The following is a 27,321-nucleotide window of genomic DNA, read 5'->3' on the forward strand; positions in this document are numbered from 1 at the left end:
AGCATTGATGTACACCAGGATCTCAGGGTCCAAGTCCACAGCTCGGCAACACAAGTAGATCGAGTGATAAAGGTAACGTATGGTATGCTTGCTTTCACTGAGTATAAGAGTCAGGTACCCCTGTTGTAGCTTTATAGGATTTTGATGAAGCTGCATTTGGACCATTGTGTGCCGTTCAGGTGGCCTATTATTGGAAAAATGTGGAGGCGTTGGAGAGGGAGCAGAATACTCTTACTAGAATGTTGCTTGAATTAGAACAGTGGTTCTTAACCTGGGGGTCATTTGGGGCTTCACACGAAGGGGTCATAAATAACATATCCATTTGTTGAGCCCATTTTTAGGAACCTAACAAAGGTACATACCACATACAGTATTTTGTTCGCGTATGTGCGTACGTATCCCAAAAAGGTTAAGAACCACTGAATTAGAGGATATGAGCTGTAAAGGAGTGGTTGGACAAATTTGGAATGTTTTCTCTGGAGTGTTGGAGGCAGAGGAGCGACCTGATAGAAACATAGTAAATAGGTGCAGGAGTAGACCATTCGTCCCTTCGAGCCAGCACTGCCATTCAATATGATCATGACTGATCATCCTAAATCAGTATCCTGTCCATGCTATCTCCCCATATCCATTGATTCCGTTAGCCCTAAGTGCTATGTCTCGTTCTCTCTTGAATACAACATCCAGTGAATTGGCCTCCACTGCGTTCTGTGTCAGAGAATTCCACAGATTCACAAAGATCTGTCCCGCCTCCCCCAACTGGTTCCAGCTACTCATCATCCTGTCGCCATTTAGTTCCACCTGTCACCTTCCTGTCTATATACCAACAAATTCCCCCGCATCCCCTTGTGCTCTACATCTGTGCTTCTTAAACTATTTCAGTGTCATTCACCCTTAAGTCTTTATCATAAAATTTAATTCACCCTCGACTAACTTTTCTTATGTATTTTGATAATTTTCGTCTTATTCTCCCTTGTGTATAATGTTATGTATAATTTATTTTGTCACATGAGCAAAAAACATAAATTAACTCATTTCTTAAGTGTTTATTTTATTCAACTTTTTGAACATTCTAAAAATATGTAAAGAAAACTAGGAGTGAAAAAAAAAGTGTAATTACCACTGGAGTTGGAAAATCATTCGATTAGAATGATAAATTAACATTTTAACGTCTAAACACTGGGCTTCAGCCACATCCTACCCTTTCAGGGTTTAATTACTGCAGTTCTTTCTTGGAAAACTAGCTCAAAAAACCATGGTCTTCCCTAAAAGGTTATGTTACAGTGAATTTGGGAAATATCCTGCTACTTTGAAATTAGAAAACCATAGGTAGAGAGAAAAAACATATCAAATTTCCAGCTCCACTGTCATTAAAACCAATAAGAGCTTACTAACCACTTAAATGGCAATGCCTTTTTTAAGCAAAGAAAATAAATATATACATTTCTGAATATTCACCTTCATTCACCATTCTAGTTTCATTCACCCCAAAATAATTTCATTCACCCTTGGGTGAACCATTCACCAGTTTAAGAAGCACTGCTCTACATACTGACAGTCTTTCCTTATTCATCAGGGTGAGGTCTCGACCCAAAATGTCAGCCCGTCCCTTTTGCCACTATTGATGCTGCTTGATCTATTGGATTCTTCCAGTGCTTTTTGTTTGCCCTTATCAACAGTTTTGATAGGGTAAATGGTTTTGACCAACTCTTTTTTTTCAGTTTTTCTTTGCATTGTGAAGAACATTTATCTTTTCTTTAGCCTTTACAAGGAAAAATTCTTAAACCATTTAAACAAAGAAAAGCAACCTCTTTTTAAAACATACATGTGACCACTCTGTTCTCCCCACAGACGTGCATATACTTTTGTTTTAACTTGTTCTTTTTCCTCTCATGCTTGTCTCTAACCTATTAAAGTAATTGTTACCTTGATTGTTCTGATTTGCACTTTCGTAAACACTCGTCCTTCGCTGCAACTTAAGTTATGTTTGTATTTTCTTTTTTCTAAGTCTGATGAAGGACCCTTGGTCTGAAATGTCAAGCATTCCTCCCCCACATACGCAGTTTGATCTGAATGCTTTGAGCATATTCTATTTCTGTGTCAGATTTCTAGCAGTGCAGGTTTATTTTATTCCAATTGGTATTCCAGGAAATCTACTCTGAACTCTGAGGTCTTGTCTTCCTCATGGTAGCACAATGGTCTGAATTATCATTCGTTTTCCAGCAAGGTCTAATACGTTTTACTTCTGTTTATAAAGCCCATAATATTGAATGCCTTAGACTATCTTCTGCAATTTTTGACAATATTTTGGGTTTCTTTTCATATATCTTTTTTATACCACCTCATTTTTTTCTGACCTAAAATGAATTACAATATGCTATGTGTCACTCTATGTCTACAGAATGTACCCGTCTATGTATGTCTTCCTAAATTTGAGTATTTTGATTACCTTCAAATATTAAAACAACTGTTTTGTGTTTCTGGCTTCAGGTAGTTCCCAAACCAATTGTCGGCACTACACAAATGGTTACCACCAGCCAGCCCCAACAGAGACTCATCATGCCTGCAACTGCATTACCGCAGATCCAACCAAATTTAACAAACCTCCCACCGGGCACTGTTTTGGCACCAGCGCCTGGATCTGGCAGCATGGGATATGCAGTGGTCCCAGCTCAGTACGTTACACAGGCAAGTAAAGCAATCTGTTTGTAAGGGCTTAATAAACTGGATGAAGACTTTAATAAATCAATATGTACTTTAAACATCCAGAAAATGTTGTAATATTCTTTATGAGGAATACGGACATTGTTGGTAGGGTGCAGCAAGGGAAAGGAGGCTGAGGGTTCAGCACAGGGAAACCAGTGTGGAATATGGCAGGTCCAACAGAGAGGAGGAAATTGGTTGTAGAGCAGGTACGTCGTCAGGAGGAAGCAGTGAGATGTGTAAGGGCAGTAGCTCAGGTTATGCAGGGACAGTGGATGAACTGGGAACGTGTAGAAAATGAGAGGTTTAGCTGGAGGGACCTGTAGTGCTTGAAGGCGGGTAATGCAAGTTTCCTTATAAGGGCTATTTATGATGTGCTGCCATCGCCACAGAACCTCAAACAATGGGTAGGTGGGGACCCAGCATGTCCCTTGTGTTCAGAGGTGGCAACGTTGAGGCATATTTTATCAGGATGTAGGACTAGTCTTTCTCATGGTCAGTATACTTGGCGACATAACCAGATCTTGAAGTGCATAACTGCAGCAATTGAGTGGAGGAGAGCATCAGGACTGGGAGTGTAGCAATTAATTTTGTCCGTGTGGGAGAGAAAGGTAGAGGAGGGAAGTTTGCAGATAGGTATGAGTCAGGCCAGTTACGGGGAGCCAATGATTGGCAGATGCAGGTAGATTTAGGAGGAAAGCTTGTGTTCCGCAGGAAATAATTACTACTTGGTTGAGGCCTGATATAGTATTATGATCAGTTAGTCCACAGATAGCGTATTTTATAGAACTGACAGTGCCTTGGGAGAACTTAGTAGATGAAGCTTATGAAAGGAAAAGAGGTAGATATGTTGACTTGACAGCAGAGGTTGAGCAGTGAGGATGGAGAGCAAGAGTACGCCCGGTAGAGGTGGGTTGTAGAGATTTCATAGCGAGATTGGCCACGTCGCTATTTGGAGAGCTAGGAATTTGTGGACAGAGTTTGCGTCAGGCCGTAAAGCAGATGTCAGAGGCAGCAGAACAAGGCAGCAGGTGGATTTGGTGGAGAAGAAATAGTGCCAGTTGGGGGCAGAAAGGAAACGTGTGACGTGCAGTATGTGTATTTCTTTGTATTTGTAGTTTGTGTAAGTGTATTCCAGTCTTATGCAAGGGTGATATTTGTGATGTTATAAGCTTAATGATGGGCTTGGATAAGTTGGAGATAGGTGTTTAGCGTTTGTTAGAGTGGACTCATTGGCTGCAGCTTCCTTTATTTAGTAGACACTGGTACAATAGGTGGTGAGAGCTGGTATTGAGGGTGGTTGTTCTGGGACACCAGAACCAACTGTTGAACCTTCCCGAGGTGTCGTGGGCCTAACTCAACAAAACACCAGTGAGGGAGGTGCCCACTTGATAACCCCAATGATATACTTGCATCTATGGGATTCGGTTTTTTTAAGAGCTAGTTATTAAATACAGCAGGTAGCTGTTTATTTTGCATACAGAGTTATTTATTGTAAGTTGGTATAGTTCGGTAATTCTTTGGATTTGGGCTTGGTTTTCTTGGTTGAGCGCTTATCCTGGAGTTATAGCACAAGTACTTTGTGATTTAATTGTAATTTATTGAAGACCTGTTCTAACTCTGAATACGTTCAGATTTACTGAGGGCCATGTCTGGTTTTAAATATCTTCTGAAACAGAGGCATTCTCCCTTTCATTAAAAGCTAATATGCAAGTCAAGAATATTTTGGCAAGTTTTCTTTGTTTTATGTAGACAAAAATTATAATCCCTAATTTCTGATTATTTTCACTGTTTCCTGCTCTTGAGCATCTGTAATGATTATAACAATGTGTAGGAAGGAACTGCAATGCTGGTTTAAATCAAAGGTAGACACAAAATACTGGAGTATCCCAGTGGGACAGGCAGCATCTCTGGAGAGCAGGAATGGGTGACCTTTTGGGTCAAGACCCTTCTTCAGACTGATAAGAATGGCGTTTGATCCCTGTTAGTACACTTCCTAGTTTTGAAAGCAACGCAAGGTCATTGTGCACATATTGTGCAGCTGCTTCCATGCAGAGAAAATCAGCGCACTTTGACGGATGGACAGTTTTTATGCAGTCATTACCTGTCAGCCACATAGTGATTTGTACGTTCAAAAGGAGCAAAAGAGTAACCTGAAAGACTAGAAATGTAATTTTCTGAATAGTTTTAGTGATGGGACCTTCCCATCAATCAAGCATTTCTATTTTTTAAATGTGTACCTTACTTGAAGAAATATTACCACTCCTATGGTTACATAATTATAACTGTTCTAAGAAATGCCGATCAACACATTATTATTGCGCAAACAATTTAGCAGTTATCCTGTAGTATATTCTTGGATCATACAAGAATACAGAGCAGTCATTCCGTAGTGTCATCTTTGTCTCAGAATCCAGGGTCCACTCAAGTCATTGCAGCCCGGTATTGGCAAGTAGACCCAAAAAGTGTTAAAATATGCAACAAGTAATTATTTTTTTGTTTTCATTAGTTGCAACAGGCCTCCTATGTTTCAATATCCAATAATAATGGATTTTCTGGAACATCCAACATTCAGACTCAAGCAAAGCTGCCAATCAATGGGTAAGTCATTCCACTAGTTGAGCATCAGTAGAGTTTTAATGTTGCACTCTAACCTCTTCCCAAACTCTTCCATACAATCCTTTCCTGTATTCCACTCTTTCTGTGGGGGTCAAGGAAACAGCGTTCACGTCGCGGCCCTGTTTCAACCAATCTTTCCACCACCACGCACAAGAAGCGCAAGACAGACACCATTGTGCAGATACCGAGAAGTGTGTTCAGCTCTGGCTGAACAACTTCTAATCTTGTGTGTGGACTCGATAAGAAGAAGAAGACTCTTTCTGTGCCTATCTAAATACCTTAAATCCACCTGTAATGCTTAACCCAACCACTCCATGAATAAAGAATATTTCTTCACTTTCTTATTTAATTTAATCGTAGTGATACAGTGTGGAAACAGGCCCTTCAGCCCAACTTGCCCACACCGGCCAACATGTCCCAACTGCACTTGCCTGCGTTTGGTCCATACCCCTGCAAACCTGTCCTACCCATGTACCTGTCTAATTGTTCCTTAATGTTGGGATAGTCCCAGCCTCAACTACCTCTTCTGACAGCTTGTTACATACACCCTCCACTCTTTGTGTGAAAAAGTTACCCCTCAGATTCCTATTTCCCCTTCAACTTAAACCTATGTCCTCTGGTCCTTGATTCACCTACTCTGGGCAAGATACTTTGTGCATCTACCCGATCTATTCCTCTCATGGTTTTATACACCTCTGTAAGATCACCCCTCATCCTCCTGCACTCCAAGGAAGAGAATACCTACCTACTCAACCTCTCCCTATAGCTCAGACTATGTCCTCTATTCTTGGCAACACCCTCATGAAAATCCCCGCAAAAATATGTAATTTTCTCTACGGCTAACTACAAGTGGTGGGTATGGTTTATGTGTTTATATTAAGTGATGTTATCAATTGAGCTCTTTGAGTTAGTTTTCTTTTTCGAAGGCCAAGTGAAATACATTGCTATCCAGATAGTCATTCTTTCTCCAGCAGGATTAGATGTAAAACATGCAATCCTCCAAATTGGTGGAAAGAGAGGATGTTTAAGTCATAGATATTGTCCTCTTATTGTCCTCTTATTTTATTGACTGATTTGCATTTGTGGAGTGCAATGCCTTTGCATTGTCAGGTAATTTATTTTGTGGCTAACAAAGAAAACCATTTTTCCAATTATCCTATTAAAAGTCTGATCTTGTATGTGTGTGTATATGTGTGTGTGTATATGCGGTTGTCTTTACATCTTCGCAAAAACATTACGTGGTAACGATTACATTTTTACATATTTCGATTGACATTTTCCCGTCGAGGCCGGGAACACCTTATCTGAACATTTTATGTTTTATTTCTCGACTTATTCTCGATTCCTTACTGATTAAAAGTCTAAAAAAGTCACACGACTGAAATTAAAACCACCAGCTTCAACTGATGATGTCACAATGGCTCAGCTGGCAGAGATCAGCCTCAATGAAGATTTTATCCTATATCTGACACGTTAATCGCGATTAAAGCTTTAAAAATGCCAGCTTTTACAAGATTTATACATATTCTGATTCACATTTTTCCCCTCTAGGCAGAGATCACTTTCACTGAACATTTTATGCTTTATTTCTCGACTTATTACTGATTAAAGTTTTTTAAAAATCAAAATACCTCAAATTTCAAACCGACCAGCTTCAACTGATGATGTCACAATGGCAGCTTCAACTGATGACGACACAATGGATAGACTAACAGGGGGAGGGCGAATTGATATTGTAACACGCAGGGCAAGTGCAATTGGAATTTTTTTTAAAGAGCTCTGCTGAGGGAGGCAAGGGGAGTGCAACGGGACCACGCCTCCCGTGGGGGCTACGGATAGGGAACAGGTGCGTTGGGGGAGCAGACCGAACGGGTCTGCACTTGGTCTAGTAATTTATAAATTTTGCTGCCATTTACAAAACGCCAACAATTGGATTTAACTAATCATTTGTAAAAACATAATTGCTTTCACTAGTAGTATTGCCTCAGTGATTGAAGGCAATTCCACGCACTAGAATAACGTTCTGAAATAGAATTTTTGGACAAAGAATGGCTAAACGATCAGATTGAAGAAAATTTAAACTTTTGGATTAGACGAAGAACAATCTGTTGACCTAATAATCTATGTGCACGTTGAATTAATTCTGTTTCATTATCTGTAATTCCATCATTAAGCAGCATAAAATTGTTCATTAACTGATATTGTCTTTCTTTTCCCACTTTTCTATTCACTTGCCGGTTCTCCCTTTTGTGCAGATTATCCACATCAGAATCAGGATCTCGACCTAGGAAACCTTGCAACTGTACAAAGTCTCAGTGCCTCAAACTGTAAGTAAAGGTTTTCAATCTTCATGCCAAAAGTAGATGGCCTATTTTTGAGTGTTGACCGAATCCACAATCCTCAATCCACAACCTGCTTTTCCCACCCCCACTCCCACTAAATATTTTATCAAGCAGAATTTGCTGTTTCTTTTTTTAAATATACAGTGCATTCAGAAAGTATTCAGACCCCTTTACTTTTTCCACATTTTGTTACGTTACAGCCTTATTTTAAAATGGATTAAATTCATTTTTTATCATTAATCTACACATAATACCCCAGAATGAAGAAGCAAAAACAGGTGTTTAGAAATTTTTGCAAAGTAATTAAAAAGAAATAACTGAAATATCATATTTACATACGTATTCAGACCCTTCGATATGACACTCAAAATTGAACTTGGGTTCATCCTGTTTCCATTGATTATCCTTGAGATGTTTCTACAACTTGATTGGAGTCCACCAGTGGTATATTAAATTGATTGGACATGATTTGGAAAGGCACACACCTGTCTATATAAGGTCCCACAGTTGACAGTGCATCTCAGAGCAAAAACCAAACCATGAAGACGAAGGAATTGTCCGTAGACCTCCGAGACAGGATTGTATCGAGACACAGATCTGGGGAAGCGTATAAAACAATTTCTGCAGCATTGCAGGTCCCGAAGAGCACAGTGGCCTCTGTCATTCTTAAATGGAAGAACTTTAGAACCACCAGAACTCGTCATAGAGCTGGCCACCCGGCCAAACTGAACAATCGGGGGAGAACGGCCTTGGTCAGGGAGGTGACCAAGAACCTGATGGTCACTCAGACAGAGCTCCAGAGTTCCTCTGTGGAAATGGGAGAACCTTCCAGAAGGACATAGATCTGCAGCACTCCACCTATCAGGTCTTTATGGTAGAGTGGCAAGACGGAAGCCACTCATCAGTAAAAAGCACATGACAGCCCGCTTGGAGTTTGCCAAAATACATCTAAAGGACTCTCAGACGGTGAGTAACAAGATTCTCTGGTTTGATGAAACCAAGATTGAACTCTTTGGCCTGAATGCCAAGCGTCATGTCTGGAGGAATCTAGGCAAAGCTCATCACCTGGCCAATACCATACCTACGGTGAAGCATGGTGATGGCAGCATCATGCTGTGAGGATGCTTTTCAGTGGCAGGAACTGGGAGACTAGTCAGGTCAAGGGAAAGATGAACGGAGCAAAGTACAGAGAGATACTTGATGAAAACCTGCTCCAGAGCGTTCTGGACCTCAGACTGGGCAGAGGTTCACCTTCCAACAGGACAACGACCCTAAGCACACAGCCAAGACAACGCAGGAGTGGCTTTGTGACAAGTCTGTGAATGTCCTTGAGTGGCCCAGCGAGAGCCCGGACTTGAACCCGACAAACATCTCTGGAGGGACCTGAAAATAGCTGTGCATCGATGCTCCCTATCCAACCTGACAGAGCTTGAGAGGATCTGCAGAGAAGAATGGGAGAAATTACCCAAATACAGGTGTGCCAAGTTGTAGCGTCATACCCAAAAATACTTGAGGCTGTAATTGCTGCCAAATGTGCCTCAACAAAGTACTGAGTAAAGGGTCTGAATACTTATGTAAATGTGATATTTCAGTTATTTATTTTTAATTACTTTGCAAACATTTCTAAACACCTCTTTTCGCTTTTTTATTATGGGGTATTGTGTGTAGATTGATGATTAAAAAAATGTATTTAATCCATTTTAGAATAAGGCTGTAACGTAACAAAACGTGGGAAAAGGTCAAGGGGTCAGAATACTTTCTGAATGCACTGAATGCTAAATTCTATGACAATGCTCCCATTCCAGAATAGAAGAGAAATGCTTCTTACTACTGTGCAAGCCTAAGTTGGGCGAAGAAGAAATCAACAAAGTAGATGCAATAGTAGGATGTGGAAAACCGTTATGATTGGCTGAACACAATTTTTGGGGGAGAAAAATGATTTGACAAATCCTTTGGAGCATTTCTGATTTTGTTCTTAACTGGGTAGGTAAGGGGAGAAGGATGGTCAGAAGATATTCGACCAGGTACTATGCAAAATTCTTACTTGTGGTTGAGCTTTATGGCAATGGGATATATCAGCAGGAAATTGCAGATTGGTTAAGCGAATCAAAATGATATGAAGGAATTTATGGAATGGCAGAGTGCAACGGGTGAAGTGCCACAGAAGTTGCTGCTTAGACCTTTATAAAACTTTGTATAGTTTTACAATACAAAGGTGGATATGAAAGTAAGGTGTAGGGAGGCATGAAAGGTTTGAGCAAAAAAGTGCAGAGGAAGTGTAACACTGGGGTGGGTCATGTGAGACCAGTAAATGTGATTGACAAACCACAATTGCTTGCTGTATCTATGAAATTTCAGTAAATATTGTGTTCAGCTCTTGCTGCATGTAGAGGGTTCTGTTGTGAGCACACTTTGTTCTGAGTTCTATTACTTGCAATTGGATTCTTGTGCCAATTGGATGTTTTGGGAAGCATTGTAGGTTCAGGAGAACGATGTGTATAAGAAATATCTCCCAGTTGACTGACTTTTAAGTCAAGGTGTTTCTAGGTATGGGGGACAACTGGAACCAAACATAAGGGAGGCTGGGCTCTCCTGGATTATATGTTCCAGGCAGTGATCGCAGATACAAGGTTTGAGATAGCAAATGACTGCCTGAAAAGGCAGGAACCTTTATGGTATGCGCCATATATTATCCAACACCTAGCAGTAAATAGGAGCTATGGCACCTGAAATAGCCCTTTGTATGACACAATTATTCCAACAATAATTCAGGAAGGAACAGTGAAGCATAAAGAAACAACAGTTGCAGGAGATACTGTACAACTACAATTTATGATCTCTTCCTGCTGCCAGGATAGAGGATGTAGAATATTCCGCAGGGTGAAAAAATGATCTAGAATTGTTAGTTTTGAGCACCACAATGAACGAATAAGGGAAGGGTTGAAATATTGCAGTAAGATGTTCAGGGGCTAGAGAGGAAATATAATAGGGCCTCAAAAGATGATTTTTTAATTATTCCCAAAGTCACGGTTCAACAAGAATAGAAATGGGAACAAAGTCAATTAATGTGTATCTTGAATCATGGTACAAAAACGAGTAATTCAGATATTTTTTATTAGTGGGGGACCAGTTTTGGGTCTGGAAGGACCAGCACGGTGGATGGGTTCCCAGCAATTCAACTGGGATTAGTGATTTTGCAGTGGGATCATTGTGTTGCATTTAGGAAGTGAATGGATGGGAGTGGGAGGGATTAGGAGTGTTAGATGGCACTGAGCAGAAAAATATATAATTATTAGGAGTCGATTAAAAGACATCAAGAAAGATAGGTTTTGAATACATTAGCAAATGTACAAAATGTGATTAATAATGTTAAAGCCATGTGGAAATGTGGTAAAATGAAATTATTGAAGTATGACTCAGAAAAATAGTAGAAATGGCTATGGATACATGCGTTCACAAGTAGGAAATGTTAGTATTCACCTGTGCTGTACTCTTCTATGTTCTATTTTATAATCTGAGGGTGCAATTGTCATTTGTGTTTGTTTTGTGTGATTTTCTTTTGTATTAATTTAACTCGTCTTCAATCAATAAATATTTATTCGTTTAGATACTGTGATTGCTTTGCAAATGGAGAGTTTTGCAATAGTTGCAATTGTACCAACTGTTTTAACAATCTGGATCATGAAGCTGAGCGGCTTAAAGCAATTAAGGTGAGTGAGATTGTTTAAAGTACCTCTAATATAAAGGTGTATTTAACGTTACATTTTCAAGACATTCTTGGGATTTGTTCCACCATTAACCATTTTTTCAACATGTTTGCCTGACCCAACATTACCGATTGTAGAGTGTCTTACAATCATCATTATATTTTGTCACTTTATTGACACCTCCCCCCAATAAAGCTGCAGAACACAGGTAAAGATACACATGTGCCTAACAGTAGATTAAGTTTGCTTGTAATTTTCCTATAACTGACAAGCAAAAAAGTACTCATGAAAATTGGGTGCTTGGACTGGGTATCGAGGAGTGCATGGAACCCTTGAATTTGTCTCTGCACAATGACAGTTCCTATAGGAAAAAAAAAAAGATTTTAATTGTAAGTTATACAGCAGGAGAACGGAAAAACTAAATGCGCTACTGTGGTACTGTTCAATTTTCCAGCGGAGTCATTTGTAGCTTTGTAACTGAATAAAACCTAAAAACAAAATGCATTTGTGGACGATGGATCAGACATTCTCTTCCTTTTGTTTGGAATACATGTTTCTTTAATCTTTTGGTGCAGTTCCTATCTCTTAAAAAAAAAAACTGAATCTTCACCTCTTTTATTAACATACAACTTTCCAGAGGGCTTGTCATTTATCAATATATACCTGAAGTTGCTTAAGAGGTCTACATGTTTATTGATTGCCTCACCTGGACAGACAGGGCACGTATGTGAGGATGCTCTTCATTGACTATAGCTCTGCATTCAATACGGTCATCCCCACCAAGCTCACCACCAAACTCCACCAGCTAGGCCTCAGCTCACCAATATGCGCTTGGATCCTGAACTTTCTCACGGAGCGACCGCAGGCAGTGAGACTGGGCCCGCACCTGTCCTCCACCATCACCCTGAGCACCGGCACACCACAGGGTTGTGTACTAAGCCCCATGCTCTACTCCCTCTTCACTCACGACTGTGTCCCTGCATTCGACACCAACACCATCGTGAAGTTTGCAGACGACACAACAGTGATTGGGCTGATCACCAACGGTGATGAAACAAAATACAGAGCGGAGGTGCAGAACCTGGCGGACTGGTGCGCCAATAACAACTTGGCACTAAACACCTCCAAGACCAAGGAGCTGATTATTGACTTCAGGAGGTCCCATTCTGGAGAATACGCCCCAATCTCCATTTATGGGGAAAGTGTGGAGAGAGTGTCCAGCTTTAAGTTTCTGGGCACTCACATTTCAGAAGACCTCACATGGTCCACAAACACCGCCGCGCTGGTCAAGAAGGCACAGCAACGACTGTTCTTCCTGAGGACATTAAAAAAGACTGGTCTGCCCCAACAGCTGCTGACAACGTTCTACCGCTGCACCACAGAGAGCATACTAACGTATGGCATCTCTGTGTGGTATCTCAGCTGCACGGAGGCGGAGAGGAGAGCTCTTCAGCGCGTCGTCAACAGAGCGCAGAGGATCATCGGGACAGAGCTACCAGCCTTGGAGGGCATCTACCACACGCGGTGCCTCAGGAAGGCCCTCAGCATCCATAAGGACTCATCACACCCCTGCCACGGTCTGTTTCAACTACTTCCCTCAGGCAGACGTTACAAGGCCTTCTACGCCCGAACCTCCAGACTCAGGAACAGTTTCATCTCAAGAGCTATAGCGGCTCTGAACCGGCCCTAATGAGTGCCCCCCCACCCACCCCCTTTGGACAGTCTCCCTCAGATGGTCACGTCAATCAATTCAGCTTGTTTATTTATGTCTTGTATTTATTTACCTTTCTTGTACATCAGTGGAGCTGCACACTAAATCTCGTTGCACTGACGTGCAATGACAATAAAAGATATATTATTATTATTATTATTATTCTGTTTCCTGCCAGCAGATTTTGAAGGCTACTGCATACTCCCATGAGACAAAATATTTGAGAACGCCAGCACATTAATGTGCTGTATTAATGTCATGATACCATTTACAAATTGCTTGTTCTTTTCATCCTTTTAGAATTTACTATTTCTCTATAAATTGATTGCGTTAATTTAGCTGTAGGTGACGTGAATGGAGCATTTTTGCAAAATACCCTTCATTTGGGCACTGTTTCCTCATGTTGCATAAAATCAAAATCCTCCAGTGTCGAAAATTTGGAACACTTTAGACTGAAATCCTGCTGGATTTGGGACAACCTACAAAATAAAGATGGAAAAATATGTTTACACCTACCAAATATTCTTCTTCTTATTCACTTCCGAACTAATGTCAGGCACTTCTGGCTGGCACAGACACTTGGAACTGGGGAATTTTGGGGCATACTACTGTGAATGGACTAACTAAGCTAAACCTTAAACAATGTAAAGTATTTGAACAGCTGATTTTTGGGCATTGAACCTGTGTTAGGTACAACCTGATTTTATACAAACATTTGTCAGAGAGGAATGATTAAAATGTTGTCATTTATCTTATATAGTGAATGTGATATTCACATAGCTGTGGTAACAATTCTTTGACAGAATTAATAATGTTGTTCATTGAAGTATTGCTATAATCCGAAGTCCTGGACTAATAACTCAATGGAATGGAACTGTATATTTGTAAAATTTAAGTGGAATTTAAAAATGGATATCAACAAGAAAGACAAGGAAGCTGTTGACTGTTGCACAGCATTACTTTCTGTTCATACCAGCCATCTCATACTTCCGGTTTCATGCCATTATAATTCTCCTCCCCACTTCCACGCCAACCTGAGTGACCTCTGTCTTTGCCATAAGACACAATTGGAAAATGCATTGTTCATACCACTGGATTGTAAACTCTCCAAGCAAAATATGAGATGTTCTTCCAATTTGCGGAGAGGCCAAATGCAAATTGGAAGAACATCTCATATTACATCTCATATTTTGCTTGGAGAGTTTACAATCCAGTGGTATGAACAATGCATTTTCCAATTGTGTCTAAACCACACCTTGTGTTCTTCCAGTAACTGTTGCCTCTCCATGTTGGTTTCCTTTATTCACCTTTCCCATCCCCTTCCCACCTGGGTCTATCTCCCCTTCGCTTCTCTCCCCCTTGGCACACAAACTCACCTGGTTCTACCCATCACCTATTGGGTCCTGTCTTTCCCATCACACTGCTATACACAGGCAATCTTTCTTCTTCCCTCTCAGTTCTGATGCACTGTCTTGATCAACAGCAATTTTGATAGCAAAGTTGAAGGAAACGGTGTTGCAGCATTTTGTAATCACCTGCCATTTTCATATTTCCAAATGCTCTAAGTTTTCTCATTCCTCTCCAGGCATGTCTCGATAGAAATCCAGAAGCATTTAAGCCGAAGATTGGAAAAGGTAAAGAAGGTGAATCTGACAGACGACATAGTAAAGGATGCAACTGCAAGAGGTCAGGGTGCTTGAAAAATTATTGTGAATGCTATGAGGTAAGAATGATTGCAAGGGATTTTATTCTTAATTCCTATCACTTCAATTTGTTTCAAGCCCAACATTTATTTAGCTTCCGAAAGAAACCAAGTTCTCAATTCTCAGTTTAAGTTTGTTTTTCAGTGAGCATCTAGAAATTTGTTTTGTCCTTCCCATATTTATTTCTGTGTCTTTCCTGATTACTCTTGAGGTAAAATCTGGCTTTACCAAATGGCCTTTGGCCATACAAATGGCGTAAATCCTATGAGGTTAATGGAGTTTGTTGAGAGTTTAATGGCTGTTATAGTTGAGCTGAATCCCAGCCTTGCCTTGCCGGGGATATGGTGAAAAGGCAGGAACGGGGTACTGAATGTGGATGATCAGCCATGATCACAGTGTATGGTGGTGCTGGCTCGAAGGGCCGAATAGCCTACTCCTGCACCTATTGTCTATTATCATATACTCCTGCCCCTCAAAGAATGATGGAATAATGACCAAAGGTGAAACTTCCCATTGATTTTTCTTTACCTAGACTAGGGCTGATTAATCTAATTGTAAATCTCGGCTATATCGAGAACTTAACTTAATAAAGTCTAAAAAATTCAATTGTGTTGAAGAATTGTGTTGAGGAGTTCTAATTGTATCATGTCCATAACTTTTCTCCTTTGCCACGTTAATTGACAGTATTGTCGCACAAACAGCCATTCAGTCCAACTGTCCCACTTACGCGTTTTTTTCGGTGACTTGCATCATATTCGCAGCAGGTCGCCGTAAATGTTCAAAATGTTGGCGACCAGAAAAAGGTACGACTCTTTGAGCGACTATTCACAACCATACAAGAGTCATCCCGCGAACCTTAGAGGCAACTTCAAAATGATAAATTCTGGTTTTCCAAAGATAATACTGAAACACCAGACTGACTCACTTTATATCAATGTTACACTGCATTTAATAGTTGTCTTTCCAAGTGATAATTAATCCATCAACGAATAATTTTAATGTTCATTGTACTTTTAATATGGTAATTGAGCCATAGAAGATAGACACAAAATGCTGGAGTAACCCAGCGGGATAGGCAGCATCTCTGGATAGAAGGAATGGGTAACATTTCCGGTCGAGACCCTTCTTCAGTCTCAACCCAAAACGTCCAGCATTTTGTGTCTATCTTCGGTGTAAATCAGCATCTGCAGTTCCTTCCTACACATAGTCAGAGCTATACAGTACGGAAGCAGGACCTTCGTCTTAGCTCGTCCATGCCACACAAGTTGCCAAACTAAACTAGTCCCATTTCCCTGCACCTGATCCATATCCCTCCAAATCTTTACTATCTATGTACTTGCCTAATTGTATTTGGTTCAACCACTTCCTCTGACAATCGATTGCTGAATCGGATAGTTATCCAAAAGCATTGTTGGATCATTTTTGAGGATCTTAACAGAAAGATTTTGAGGTATTTTGCAACACCTCTTGCTGTCCCCGTCCCCACCAAAGCACGGTGGCGCAGCAGTAGAGTTGCTGCCTTGCAGCGCCGGAGACCCGGGTTCGATCCCGACTACGGGTGCTGTCTGTACGGAGTTTGTGCGTTCTCCCCGTAACCGCGTGGGTATTCTCTGAGATCTTCGGTTTCCTCCCACACTCCAAAGACGTACAGGTATGTTGGTAAATTGGTTTGGTAATTGTAAAAAATGTCCTTAATGAGTCCTTAAATTGTCCTTAATATGCGGTGATCGCTGGTCGGCATGGACTGGGTGGGCCGAAGGGCCTGTTTCGGCGCTGTATCTCTAAACTAAACTAAAGATTATTGTATTCATACTACAGAAGGTCAGAAATGGCCATTTTAATTGAGTGACATTGGGAGCCAAGAGTTGGCATAAATAATCCATGGTCAATTTGGGTGGACACTAAAAAAACAAGACAATAAAGTGATAGGATAGAAACATAGAAAATAGGTGCAGGAGGAGGCCATTCGGCCCTTTGAGCCAGCACCGCCATTCATTGTGATCATGGCTGATCATCCCCTATCAATAACCCGTGCCTGCCTTCTCCCCATATCCCTTGACTCCACTGGCCCCTCTTAAATCCATCCAGTGACTTGGCCTCCACTGCCCTCTGTGGCAGGGAATTCCATAAATTCACAACTCTCTGGGTCTCACCTCAGTCTTAAATGACCTCCCCTTTATTCTAAGACTGTGGCCCCTGGTTCTGGACTCACCCAACATTGGGAACATGTTTCCTGCATCTAGCTTGTCCAGTCCTTTTATAATTTTGTATGTTTCTATAAGATCCCCCTCATCCTTCTAAACTCCAGTGAATACAAGCTAGTCTTTTCAATCTTTCCTCATATGACAGTCCCGCCATCCCAGGGATCAATCTCGTGAACCTATGCTGCACTTTCAATCACAAGGATGTCCTTCCTCAAATTAGGAGACCAAAACTGTACACAATAATCCAGATGTGGTCTCACCGGAGCCCTATACAACTGCAGAGGAACCTCTTTACTCCTATACTGAAATCCTCTTGTTATGAAGGCCAACATTCCATTAGCTTTCTTCACTGCCTGCTGTACCTGCAAGGCAACTTTCAGTGACCGGTGTACAAGGACATCCAGGTCTCGCTGTACCTCCCCCTTACCTTCCCTCTTCCAAATCATTAATATATATGGCAAACAGTTGCGGCCCCAACAGTGAGCCTTGCGGCACTCCACTCGCCACTGCCTGCCATTCTGAAAAGGACCCGTTCACTCCTACTCTTTGCTTCCGGTCTGCCAATTTTCTATCCATGTCAACACCCTACCCCCAATACCATGTGCTCTAATTTTAGTCACCAGTCTCCCGTGCGGGACCTTATCAAAGGCTTTCTGAAAGTCTAGATACACTACATCCACTGGCACCCCTTCACCCATTTTACTTGTCACATCCTCAAAAAATTCCAGAAGAAACAGGAATGTGAGGTGAGAGCATAAGGAATTGCAATTCTAAAACTATGGTCGCACGTGTGGGAGCGGATATGGATTACAGAATCGTTGAGACTCTTGAAAGAGGGCTCAACAGTGTTAAGTTTAATATAGTGAGGAGTGTACAAGGTGTGCATTATCCATTGGTGAATTCCAACAATTATTAACTTGCGCGTGGTTTAGAGTATTTGATCCTTTTAGTCTCTGTTCTGCAGATGATCATGATATTTTTAATGCAGCAGTCACTTTCTTAGCATTTGTTCCACGTGTCTACTGTGTTGTGAAAAATATATATCTTCTAACTTAGGATTTGTTAATGTCAAACCTGTTTCCTTTCAGAGTTTAGGTCAAATAGGCTGCTTTCCTCATACCTTTTTGTCCTCTTAATCTTTCATCCAAATAAATGATACATTTAACATAAGAGACAAAAATAGGATAATTCTGAATCTATTCCCCTTGTCTGATTATTTTTCTTCCAAGACTGGAAATAAAAATAGTAGGTCCACTACTGTTGGTCTTCTTGAATGCAAGTCATCATCATCACAACGTCTTTAAGGCCAACTTTTGTTCCATATTTTACACTTATAAACTACACGTAAAACATAAATTGTAAAAGCCCTGTCCCACAGTACGAGTTCATTCCAAGAGCTCTCCTGAGTTTAAAAAAAATCAAACTCGGCGTAAGCACGGAGAATGAACGTAGCGGGTGCGTCGGAGCTCGGGGACGTCTCTTAGCGGCTCGTAACGCTAACGGCAGGTACTCGGGAAGACTCTCTAACGGCAGATAAGCACGGGAAGACTCGTGAAGATTTTTCAACATGTTGAAAAATGTCCCCGAGTACCGACGAGCGGCCATTACCGTAAATCTCCAAGTTCGAATCAGGGCAATCTCGGGAGAGCTCTTGGAATGAACTCGTACCGTGGGACAGGGCTATAAGAAATGCTGCACTTAAGCGAATTTAAAAACATTTCCTCTTTTAAAATAAATATTTAGTGAAGGATCAAGAGATTTTTATTGTCATATGAGCTGACAATAGAACATTAAATTTCTGATAATATCTGATAATACACACTGATAATATATAATAGTAAAACATAATTAATAACCTTAATTTTAGTTCAAAAACCGAAGTTCTTAGTGCAACAAAGCTAGTCCATAGAAGTCTATAGTTTTCTCTGCATATTTTTACTTTTCAGGCAAAAATCATGTGTTCATCAATTTGTAAGTGCATCGGCTGTAAAAACTTTGAGGAGAGTCCTGAACGGAAGACGCTAATGCATTTGGCAGATGCTGCAGAAGTTCGTGTACAGCAACAAACTGCGGCAAAGACCAAGCTCTCGTCGCAGATGTCTGATCTACTCACCAGAACCACACCAGCTGTCACAAGCAGTGGGGGAAAGTAGGTGGATCTCCAATTTCTGATCGTGATCAGTATCAGCTTTTAGATTGCAGATTTTTTTAAATTTGTTCATGGAATTGCAGAAAATTACCACATAACATGCAGTTCTTTGCCATATTGTACGTATGCCAACCAAAGAGATAAGCAAGTTAGATTAATCTCCCATCCTGGCTCCTTTACCCTGTAGACCAGTTGTTTGATTGAGTAGTTTGGATGCCTTTTAAAATTTGAGGATTTCTGCCTCTTCCATCCATGCAAGCAGCAGGTTCAAGAGCCCCAAACTACCTACTGCCTCCTCACCACGATAAAACCCATACTCGCCAAAATCTCGTAATTCAGGTATCTCCCCAATTACCAATACAGGCGACACTCCCACCAAATGGAAGGGGGTGGTTGCGTCCCTGAAAAACTGTCCGTATCGCAGCTTCGAATAACTCAAAGCCATGCCATCTGCGCATATGGAAAGGAGCGCGAGATGAAAATCAAATTATGCATACTTCTTTAATTTTTTTCCCCTCGCATTCCGTGAGAATTAATTATATTCCGTATCTCAAATTTTTGGTTAAAGATTTGTGAATTCTGTAAGGGTGAATTTGTGTTATTTGAATGGCTGCAACATAGCAGACACAAAGAACTGCAGATTCTAATAATAATAATAATTTGCGGTATCCAGTGCCCTCTGCCTTTTCTTGGACTTAAGTAGGGTGAATTGAGTTGGCTGAGAACTAGTTTTTGCAATCATGGGTGTTGGGTAGAAGCTGAGATGGATCATGACTTTATAACTATGACTCTATGACTATTGTTTGACTGGAACCTCTTTGTGAATGTGCCTGGTGAATGTCCTTTGACTTGCTTCCTATTCTCCACCTTCCAGAAACATAGTCCCATTTAAAACACATTATAATGGCAGTCTTTACGACGTTCTCAAAGTCCAAATTCGATAGCCATTACTCCACGGGGCTGGTTAGGAGTTATATTTTACGCACTCACGACACACTTAAGATAGTAAAAACGAAGCTTCCAAACGTTGTTTCTTGATTAATTGGTCTTTTATTGAAGTAGTATATAGCAAAGAAATAATCCATCACTTTCCGTTCTCAATTGCTGTTCCATTCATGTCATATAAATCATATGAAAGTTTCTTCTTATAAAAGAATGTTGTCTCATTAACTTGTGTGTGTCATGATCATGTTGTGTGTGTGTGTGTGGCAAAAAACTGTATTCTCATCATCTTTCCGAGACCTAACTGACTCCTAATCTATGAGTCTGCACTAGTCTCAATAGACACACCCCTTCAATGTATCAAATCCCACCTACAAAAGTACAGACTGATAAAAACTAAAATATTAAAAATGTTAGACATGGCTATAATATACTGACATAAGCTTAATGGCTCCTACACACATTTTGTACCTTGCATCAAATTCCACTTCCATGGAGGAATTATTCCAAAAGTACTTTTAAAATATAAAAAATTACCAATGATTTCCTTTTGTCAGACCCTTAATTGTAATTTTTTTTGTTACAGGTTGCCTTTCACGTTTGTTACAAAGGAAGTAGCAGAAGCAACTTGTGAGTGTCTTCTTGCACAAGCTGAGGAAGGAGAGAAGAATAGCCAAACAAAAGCTGTCACTGAACATATGATTCTGGAAGAATTTGGTCGTTGCTTAATGCAGATTATAAACTCAGCGGGCAAAGCCAAAGGCGATGCTTGTACTCTTAGCTGCTGATCCATGTGTGCTTCACTGTGGGAGCTGAACAGGAAGAATCACTTGAAAAAATTCTACGATTTTAAAACAAAAATGCTTAACAGTTTTGTGCTTGCCATGTTTTACAGCTGTACGGTTAGCAAAGGCTTTCAATAAGTCAGATTATTTCTTAGCAGATTTTCTGCGATTTGTCTGACTACGGTGCCTTTTTTAAACTTAAATGCTTAGGATACAAAGTAGATTTTATGATGTAAATCAGTGTGAATATGCAAAACTTATGAAGGAGGCACAATTTTGATGCTTTTGGTGACATTTTACATATTTTGCATCCCTCTATGCAAGGCTGCTTTCTTTGTTGATCATCTGTCATCCAAAATGTTATGGTTTTGTTGACTATTCTAAATTCCATCCCCCAGAATGACTGTCTTTTAGCCACAGGTACAAACTGTTTTGGAATTTGACAGTGGAGTACCTGCTGTTTAACAACCTCAGAAATGACTTTCTACAAAGGATCAAGTTTTTTGATGCAAGGACTCTGTTTTAAAAATGTTGGAACCTGAGGTTGGAAATTAGATTTTAATTGGCTGAAAAGCTCAGCATTATGTATGATTTTGTTTTGACAATGTAAATGTACACACCCTTCCTTTCGGGATACACCAATGATCGAGTCACCTGGTCTGGAGCACAGTAAAAATCTGTGGACCTACAAGTACCATTTGCTAGTAATTGTGTTAAGTGGTGCTTTATCACACGTGATCAACTCGAAGATGAGCCTTCTTCCTCTGTGGGAACTAGTAGTTATCGGCTCGCTTGACCTATTGAAACTTGAGCGTCTGAGTAACCATATCTAAAAGCTGCCAATGGACAGGGCTATAGAATGGCACAAAATAGTGTGGCAAGAAGGAATTTCTGCTCCTCCCACTTAAATTGCCTTTCTTTGACCTTTTTTGCCATGACAAGCTTTCATGCAGAAACGCAGCTGGTTTCCTGTCAAAAGAGTAGATCAGAGTGATGGTCTAGTTCAACAGCATTGGCCATGGCATTGAAGTAATCTTTCAACTAGGAATGGCTTTCAGAAAAGGGAGAAATAAATGCAATGTAGTCTGTTTTATCTGTCATACCTTGAGAGAAATTATTTGTCAAATGTAGGTTATCCAACATTGTGGAAAATAACACTTTTTTTAGGTAAGTATGTTTTCCTTTCCAAAAAAGCATATTTGCACGTCCTTTTTATGTTAGATTCTTCAAAAACGTTGAAAATTAGGATAGGAAATTTAAAAGGACCTGTTGACCTGAACATATTCATTACAGTGACAATGCAAAATGCAAAAATTCAAAACACTTTGTTTCTTAACCTCTAAATACAGGCAAACAGACCATAACCTTTTCTTAATTTGACCATTGAAACTCAGCAGTATCCTGTTTCTTTAAAAAAAAAATAAAGTACTTTCTAAAGTATTGCTACATGATTTCTTTGTGATATGCAGCTACAGAAAGATCTATTGGAGGTGTTGCCTGTTTAATGTCAAGATTAAGCAGTCAGTTTATCAAAACCAGTTCTCAGTGTCATAATCTTCACAAAAGCTTGTTAATTACTGCTATTTTCATATAACAAGGAATAGTCTGTTAACATGCAACAGATAAAAATGTTTTTAAAAATGTATTTTTACAGAATGTTAGAACAGGGTATTTGATGCTAATTAAAAATCCATACATGCCTTAGATTAATTATGACTTGAGTGATGACGTATAAAATGTGTTTTAATGGACAACGCTTCTCAAGCTTGTACTTTATCAGGTTTTAAGTGGGGATATGCATTGTCTTTCTCTGCTGTACCAGTGATTGGCGTGCTCTACTAATTTTGTATATACTGTTAATTTAGTCACTGCAGCTGTATTATGTCTATTTAAATATTGAACATAAAAGACTTGGGCTAGCCAAATGGCACTTGGAGTGAGTATGTAGATTGTGAAAATTGTCTGGTTGTTTCTGTGGGTGTTTTGTTGCCATTAATTTGAAGAAGCAGGTTTCACATTTTCCTGACTTTCTTATGTATTTTCCTGTACAGTTTCTTCTCATTTATCCGTATTTCCTCATTCTTTGTGTAATACTATTTTCCCCACCCCAAACAAATACAACCCAGTAGGTTTTTAGCAACTGAAGTATGCTTTATTTACATTACTTTCACCTTGTTTAATAATATCTGGATAAATAGATTTTATAATGAAAACTTTAAAGTCATGGGTGCAAATTTATTTTAGTTGCGTTTTAAAAAAATTCCTGTTGAAGTACTCATGGCAGCCAGATCAGAGAACATAAGTAATAGGAGCAGAAAACGCGGAGAAGTTCAGTTGGTCCGGCAGCATCTGTGGAAAAAGAGAATTGATATTTCAGATCAATGTTATTTCATCAGGATGGATGAAGGAAGTTCATCAACCTAAATCATTAACTCTGTTTCTCCCTCTACAGGTACTGCCTGACCTTCTGAGTCCCTCCAACATTTTCTATTTTATGACTGATTTCCAGCATCAGCTATTATTTTTTTTAATTTTCAGTGAACATTGGTGATTGTAAATATATTTTCAGTGCACTTCATTTTTCATATTTGAATATTTCTGACAGTTGATTTAGGATGCCCATGTAACATTAAGAAGCAGTGCATGTTTTTTTTTAACTACTTGTAGAGATCCCAATAAATATAACGTTCTCAAAGATAATTATGCTACCAATTTTACAGCATTCTAATTGTGACAATATTCATAGTTAACTGGTTATTTCTAACATTACTATCAAATTCACAGCTTGATGAATCCCATGTAGCTAGATTTTAAATGTGTTTAAATAGAATGGTTAATTTTTTTTAATATATCACCTTATTGATCAATAATCAACTTTATACTATTGATGGCCTTTTTGTACATAGGCATTGATTACAAGAGGATAGAGAATGAACCCAACGTGACTGCAGTTTGTCAAATTCAGTTATAATACGTACAAGCTAAAATGATGTTAGCCCAAAATGTTTTAAGAAAATAGTCTTATGGAGACCAAAATTATATATTTAAATTTTTGTCGGAAGGTTGCTATGTACTGGAGGTATTAATGTCTGATACTCTGGAATCTGGTGGCATGGATCCTTTACTGTCTGATTTAAGTTTCAATTACTCAAATGCATTGCTATGGAGAAGAAATGAAAAAACGCTAATGAAATCATAACTCATCTTCCCACTGTTCTTGGTTACCTCTTAGCAACTGGATAACACAGATAAGCAGTTGACTCTGAACCTTCACATTTGCAGTCTGCTCACTCTAGTAAGAAATTCTCACCTTCCTGAAAGTCAAACTGGATAAGATGTTTTGCAGTTTAGACTGCCGTTGTCTTTGGACTTTCTCTTTCTTTTTCTTCTTCTTCTTCTTGCGTATGGCGTGCACAGCCTAAAGTTGTAGGACAACTTGTTCTATTTGATCTTATTTGATTGTGCATGCCGGGTTGGTGGCATTCGTCTAAACAGGTGGACCACGCGAAGGTTGCCATCTTCCACCCCAACTTTCTCTTTCAGATCACTGCACATTATTTCTTACCCAAGGGAGCAAGAAAATGGCTGTAGTTGCAAGTTAGGAGAAGTTTTATTCAAGTGGGTTTCTTTACTGTTTCTCTGTTAAATCTTAAAACCCTTATCCTAAGACTCAAATTGTGTTATTTATTGTTAAATATTTGTACTTGTACTATCTGAGTTTCTGTGATTTAAACATTTTAACCATGATGCCAAACCGTATTGTTTTCAGCACTGTGACATAACATGCAATCTTGTTGTATTCTTGACCTCTGTCTTGTCCTCTCTTTGCCAGTGACTTTTGTCAGCAGCTTTGTCAAGATTACATAGAGGTCTACCAGAATATATGTAGCAAAGGCTCAAGATCAAAATGGTGGGTTGAAAATAGTCTCTTTTGGTCTCGTACATGGTCTCTAAAGTAAAACTCGCTTCAAAAATTATTCAAATGTTGTTGGTCCCAGGATTTTTTACATAATATAATCCTTCTTGACCATATCATTCTGTTGTCTTATTTTACTTTCATTAATATTAATTAAGAAATTCAGATTTCTCTTTAATCATCCTAAACCGTCATCAGGTTATCATCTCCTTTGAAGCATTCCAGATTTTAGAAATCACAATGACAGTGATTGTTCCATGTTGTTTATTTTTCAGAGATACATTTTAAGAAAAAGTATCAATGTTGACTAATGGACAAATTTATTGCCTGAATAAAGCTTGTCATCTTGAAATTATAGCCTTGCTAGTTGCATTGTGAAATTGAGTGTGAGATATTTGAGGGGTAAAATATAACATTACGATTTAAAAATACAACATTATGTGATATGAAGTGATACAGTGTAACTAATTGGGTTTACCAGCTATTTTATTAAATTTATATTTTGTTCAGGAATATAACAGCAATTAGTCAAACTTAATGTTTATTTTTAAAGATTGCATATATATGGCCATTTCTGTTTCACACAATTTGAGGCAGTTAGAATTGGATTATGACATTGCAGAGTATAAAGTTCTATATTTCATTGTGGTTATCTCTCATCACCTGGATTTGAAGCTATTCTGAGGTTGTGATGCCAAGCTTTGTTTGTTGAACGTCCAAAACTATTTATAAACTGAAGTTGAGCTCTTTCTTTTAATTAAGTTTTGTCAAAACATTTATACTTGCTCTCTGCTTGCATTTAATATGCTAGTGCACTAGCAGCAGAGTACAAGCTTGCATCGTTCTATACAATCACATGGGGGGGGGGGGGGGGGGATAGCAATTATTTCATACCGTTAAAAGCAAAGAAAGATAGCACAATACTTTTTCATTTGTTGCTTCTTATGTGTGCATTTTGAATAAATAAACATTGGCTGATATCTGTAATTTCATTGTTTTTGTTGCCTCTATCATCCTGTCTTTAAATTTATATATTCTGTGCTTTACTGAAACTGATGTATGTAGAATTGCTGTTGCTGCCCAAGAAAGTTTTACTGCTGCAATGTTTCATGACCTGGCAATCAATGTGAAACAGGTTCAACACTTTAATTTTTAGAGAAATCAGATGTAATTGCCTGAGCATGGTATACCTGATTTATCTTTATCATTTGCTCCTTCAGACATTTAAAGGGAATCTACACCACATTAAACTGTACACAGACTGGCTACTTTTAAGGGATCTGCAGCATCTTCACTTTGCTACCATGTGATTTAAGTATAATTGACATGTGGTTTTAAAGCAATGCCCCCACATGTCTTCTATTCAAAGGACATCAGCATCTTAACAATCGAGGACAAAAATTATGTTGCCGTGCTTTGAACAAAATCAAACATAAATGTTTTTCAAGTTACTTGATGATTTCACACAATATTTTAAATATAATTCGAAGGTGTTTGTGTTAATAAGTTTTACCAGTACTTATGTTGTAGCATCAGTTTTTTTGGGTTGTACTTTAATGCCAATTTTTATATATGGTAAATAGCTGCATTTATAATAAATATTATCATTGGCCACTTGTTTTATTGTTCATTTGTCATGATTTTAACAATATGGCGCCAATTTTAATTTCAACTAGACCAAGTGCAGACCTGTTGGATCTGCTCCCCCAATGCAATATTCCATCATTCACCCGTTCCCCCAACGCAATATTCCACCACTCACGCGGGGGTGCGAGATTGCAACCTTCACGTGGTCCGCCCTGTTTCGACGAATATAATCAAATAAGATCAAATAGAACAAGTTGTCCTACAACTTTGGGCTGTACATGCCATACGCAAGAAGAAGAAAACCACTCGCGCACAGCCCCCAACTGCGCAGTTATGGATAATTTCTCCTCATCCCCCAGCACTCCCTCCTCCTCTTCACCCTCCCTCTTCAATCCTTAGAAAGGGAGGGGGGGAGGGAGAGAGGGAGGGGGGTAGAGAGAGGGAGGGAAGGGGGGTAGAGTGGGGGTCAGGGAGGGTAGAGAGGGCAAGGCCTCCCTCTTCAATCCCTAGAGAGGGGGAGGGGGGTAGAGAACGAGAGGGAGAGGGGCAGAGATGGAGGGGGTAGAGAGTGAGGGGGGGAGGGAGGGGAGTTGTGAGGGTGGAGGGGCGAGAGAGGGAGTGTAGCCGTAGCAACTACCCTCGCCCATCGTCGCGAGGCCTCACCGCTGCGGTCTCGATGTCTTTCACCGTCGCGGTCTCGATGCGTCGTGGGTAGAAGCCCGGGTCGGAAAAAGCGGACCGTTAATTCAAAGTCAAAGTCAATTTTATTTGTCACATGCACCCGAAGGTGCAATGAAATTTAAATGTGGCCCTCTCCCTGACATCATTGGAAGCTGGTGGCCGCCCACCCCCACTTTGTGACGTCACTCGAAGCGGGTTGAAGGAGGTTTGCCATTTGAAAACTTGGTTTTTGACCAAAGATCATAGAGCGGATCTTTGGTTTTGACTATTTT

General features: G+C 39.7%; 1 protein-coding gene across 7 annotated transcripts in view; it reads left to right on the forward strand.

Annotated features, from left to right (window-relative positions):
- lin54 (lin-54 DREAM MuvB core complex component) overlaps positions 1 to 26,399 on the forward strand; it is a 97,205-nt gene extending 70,806 nt beyond the window's left edge. For all 7 annotated transcript variants that reach the window (XM_033024991.1, XM_033024999.1, XM_033025001.1 and 4 more), the window contains 7 exons: positions 2,491 to 2,688; positions 5,213 to 5,304; positions 7,578 to 7,649; positions 11,272 to 11,374; positions 14,668 to 14,805; positions 18,936 to 19,138; positions 20,667 to 26,399. In XM_033024991.1, coding sequence (XP_032880882.1) covers positions 2,491 to 2,688; positions 5,213 to 5,304; positions 7,578 to 7,649; positions 11,272 to 11,374; positions 14,668 to 14,805; positions 18,936 to 19,138; positions 20,667 to 20,868 — 1,008 coding nt within the window. In that variant the 3' untranslated portion in view covers positions 20,869 to 26,399. The remainder of the gene's footprint in view (positions 1 to 2,490; positions 2,689 to 5,212; positions 5,305 to 7,577; positions 7,650 to 11,271; positions 11,375 to 14,667; positions 14,806 to 18,935; positions 19,139 to 20,666) is intronic.
- Positions 26,400 to 27,321: the final 922 nt, after the last annotated feature.

Source organism: Amblyraja radiata, chromosome 1 (genome assembly GCF_010909765.2).
Source record: "Amblyraja radiata isolate CabotCenter1 chromosome 1, sAmbRad1.1.pri, whole genome shotgun sequence".
NCBI lineage: Eukaryota > Metazoa > Chordata > Chondrichthyes > Rajiformes > Rajidae > Amblyraja > Amblyraja radiata.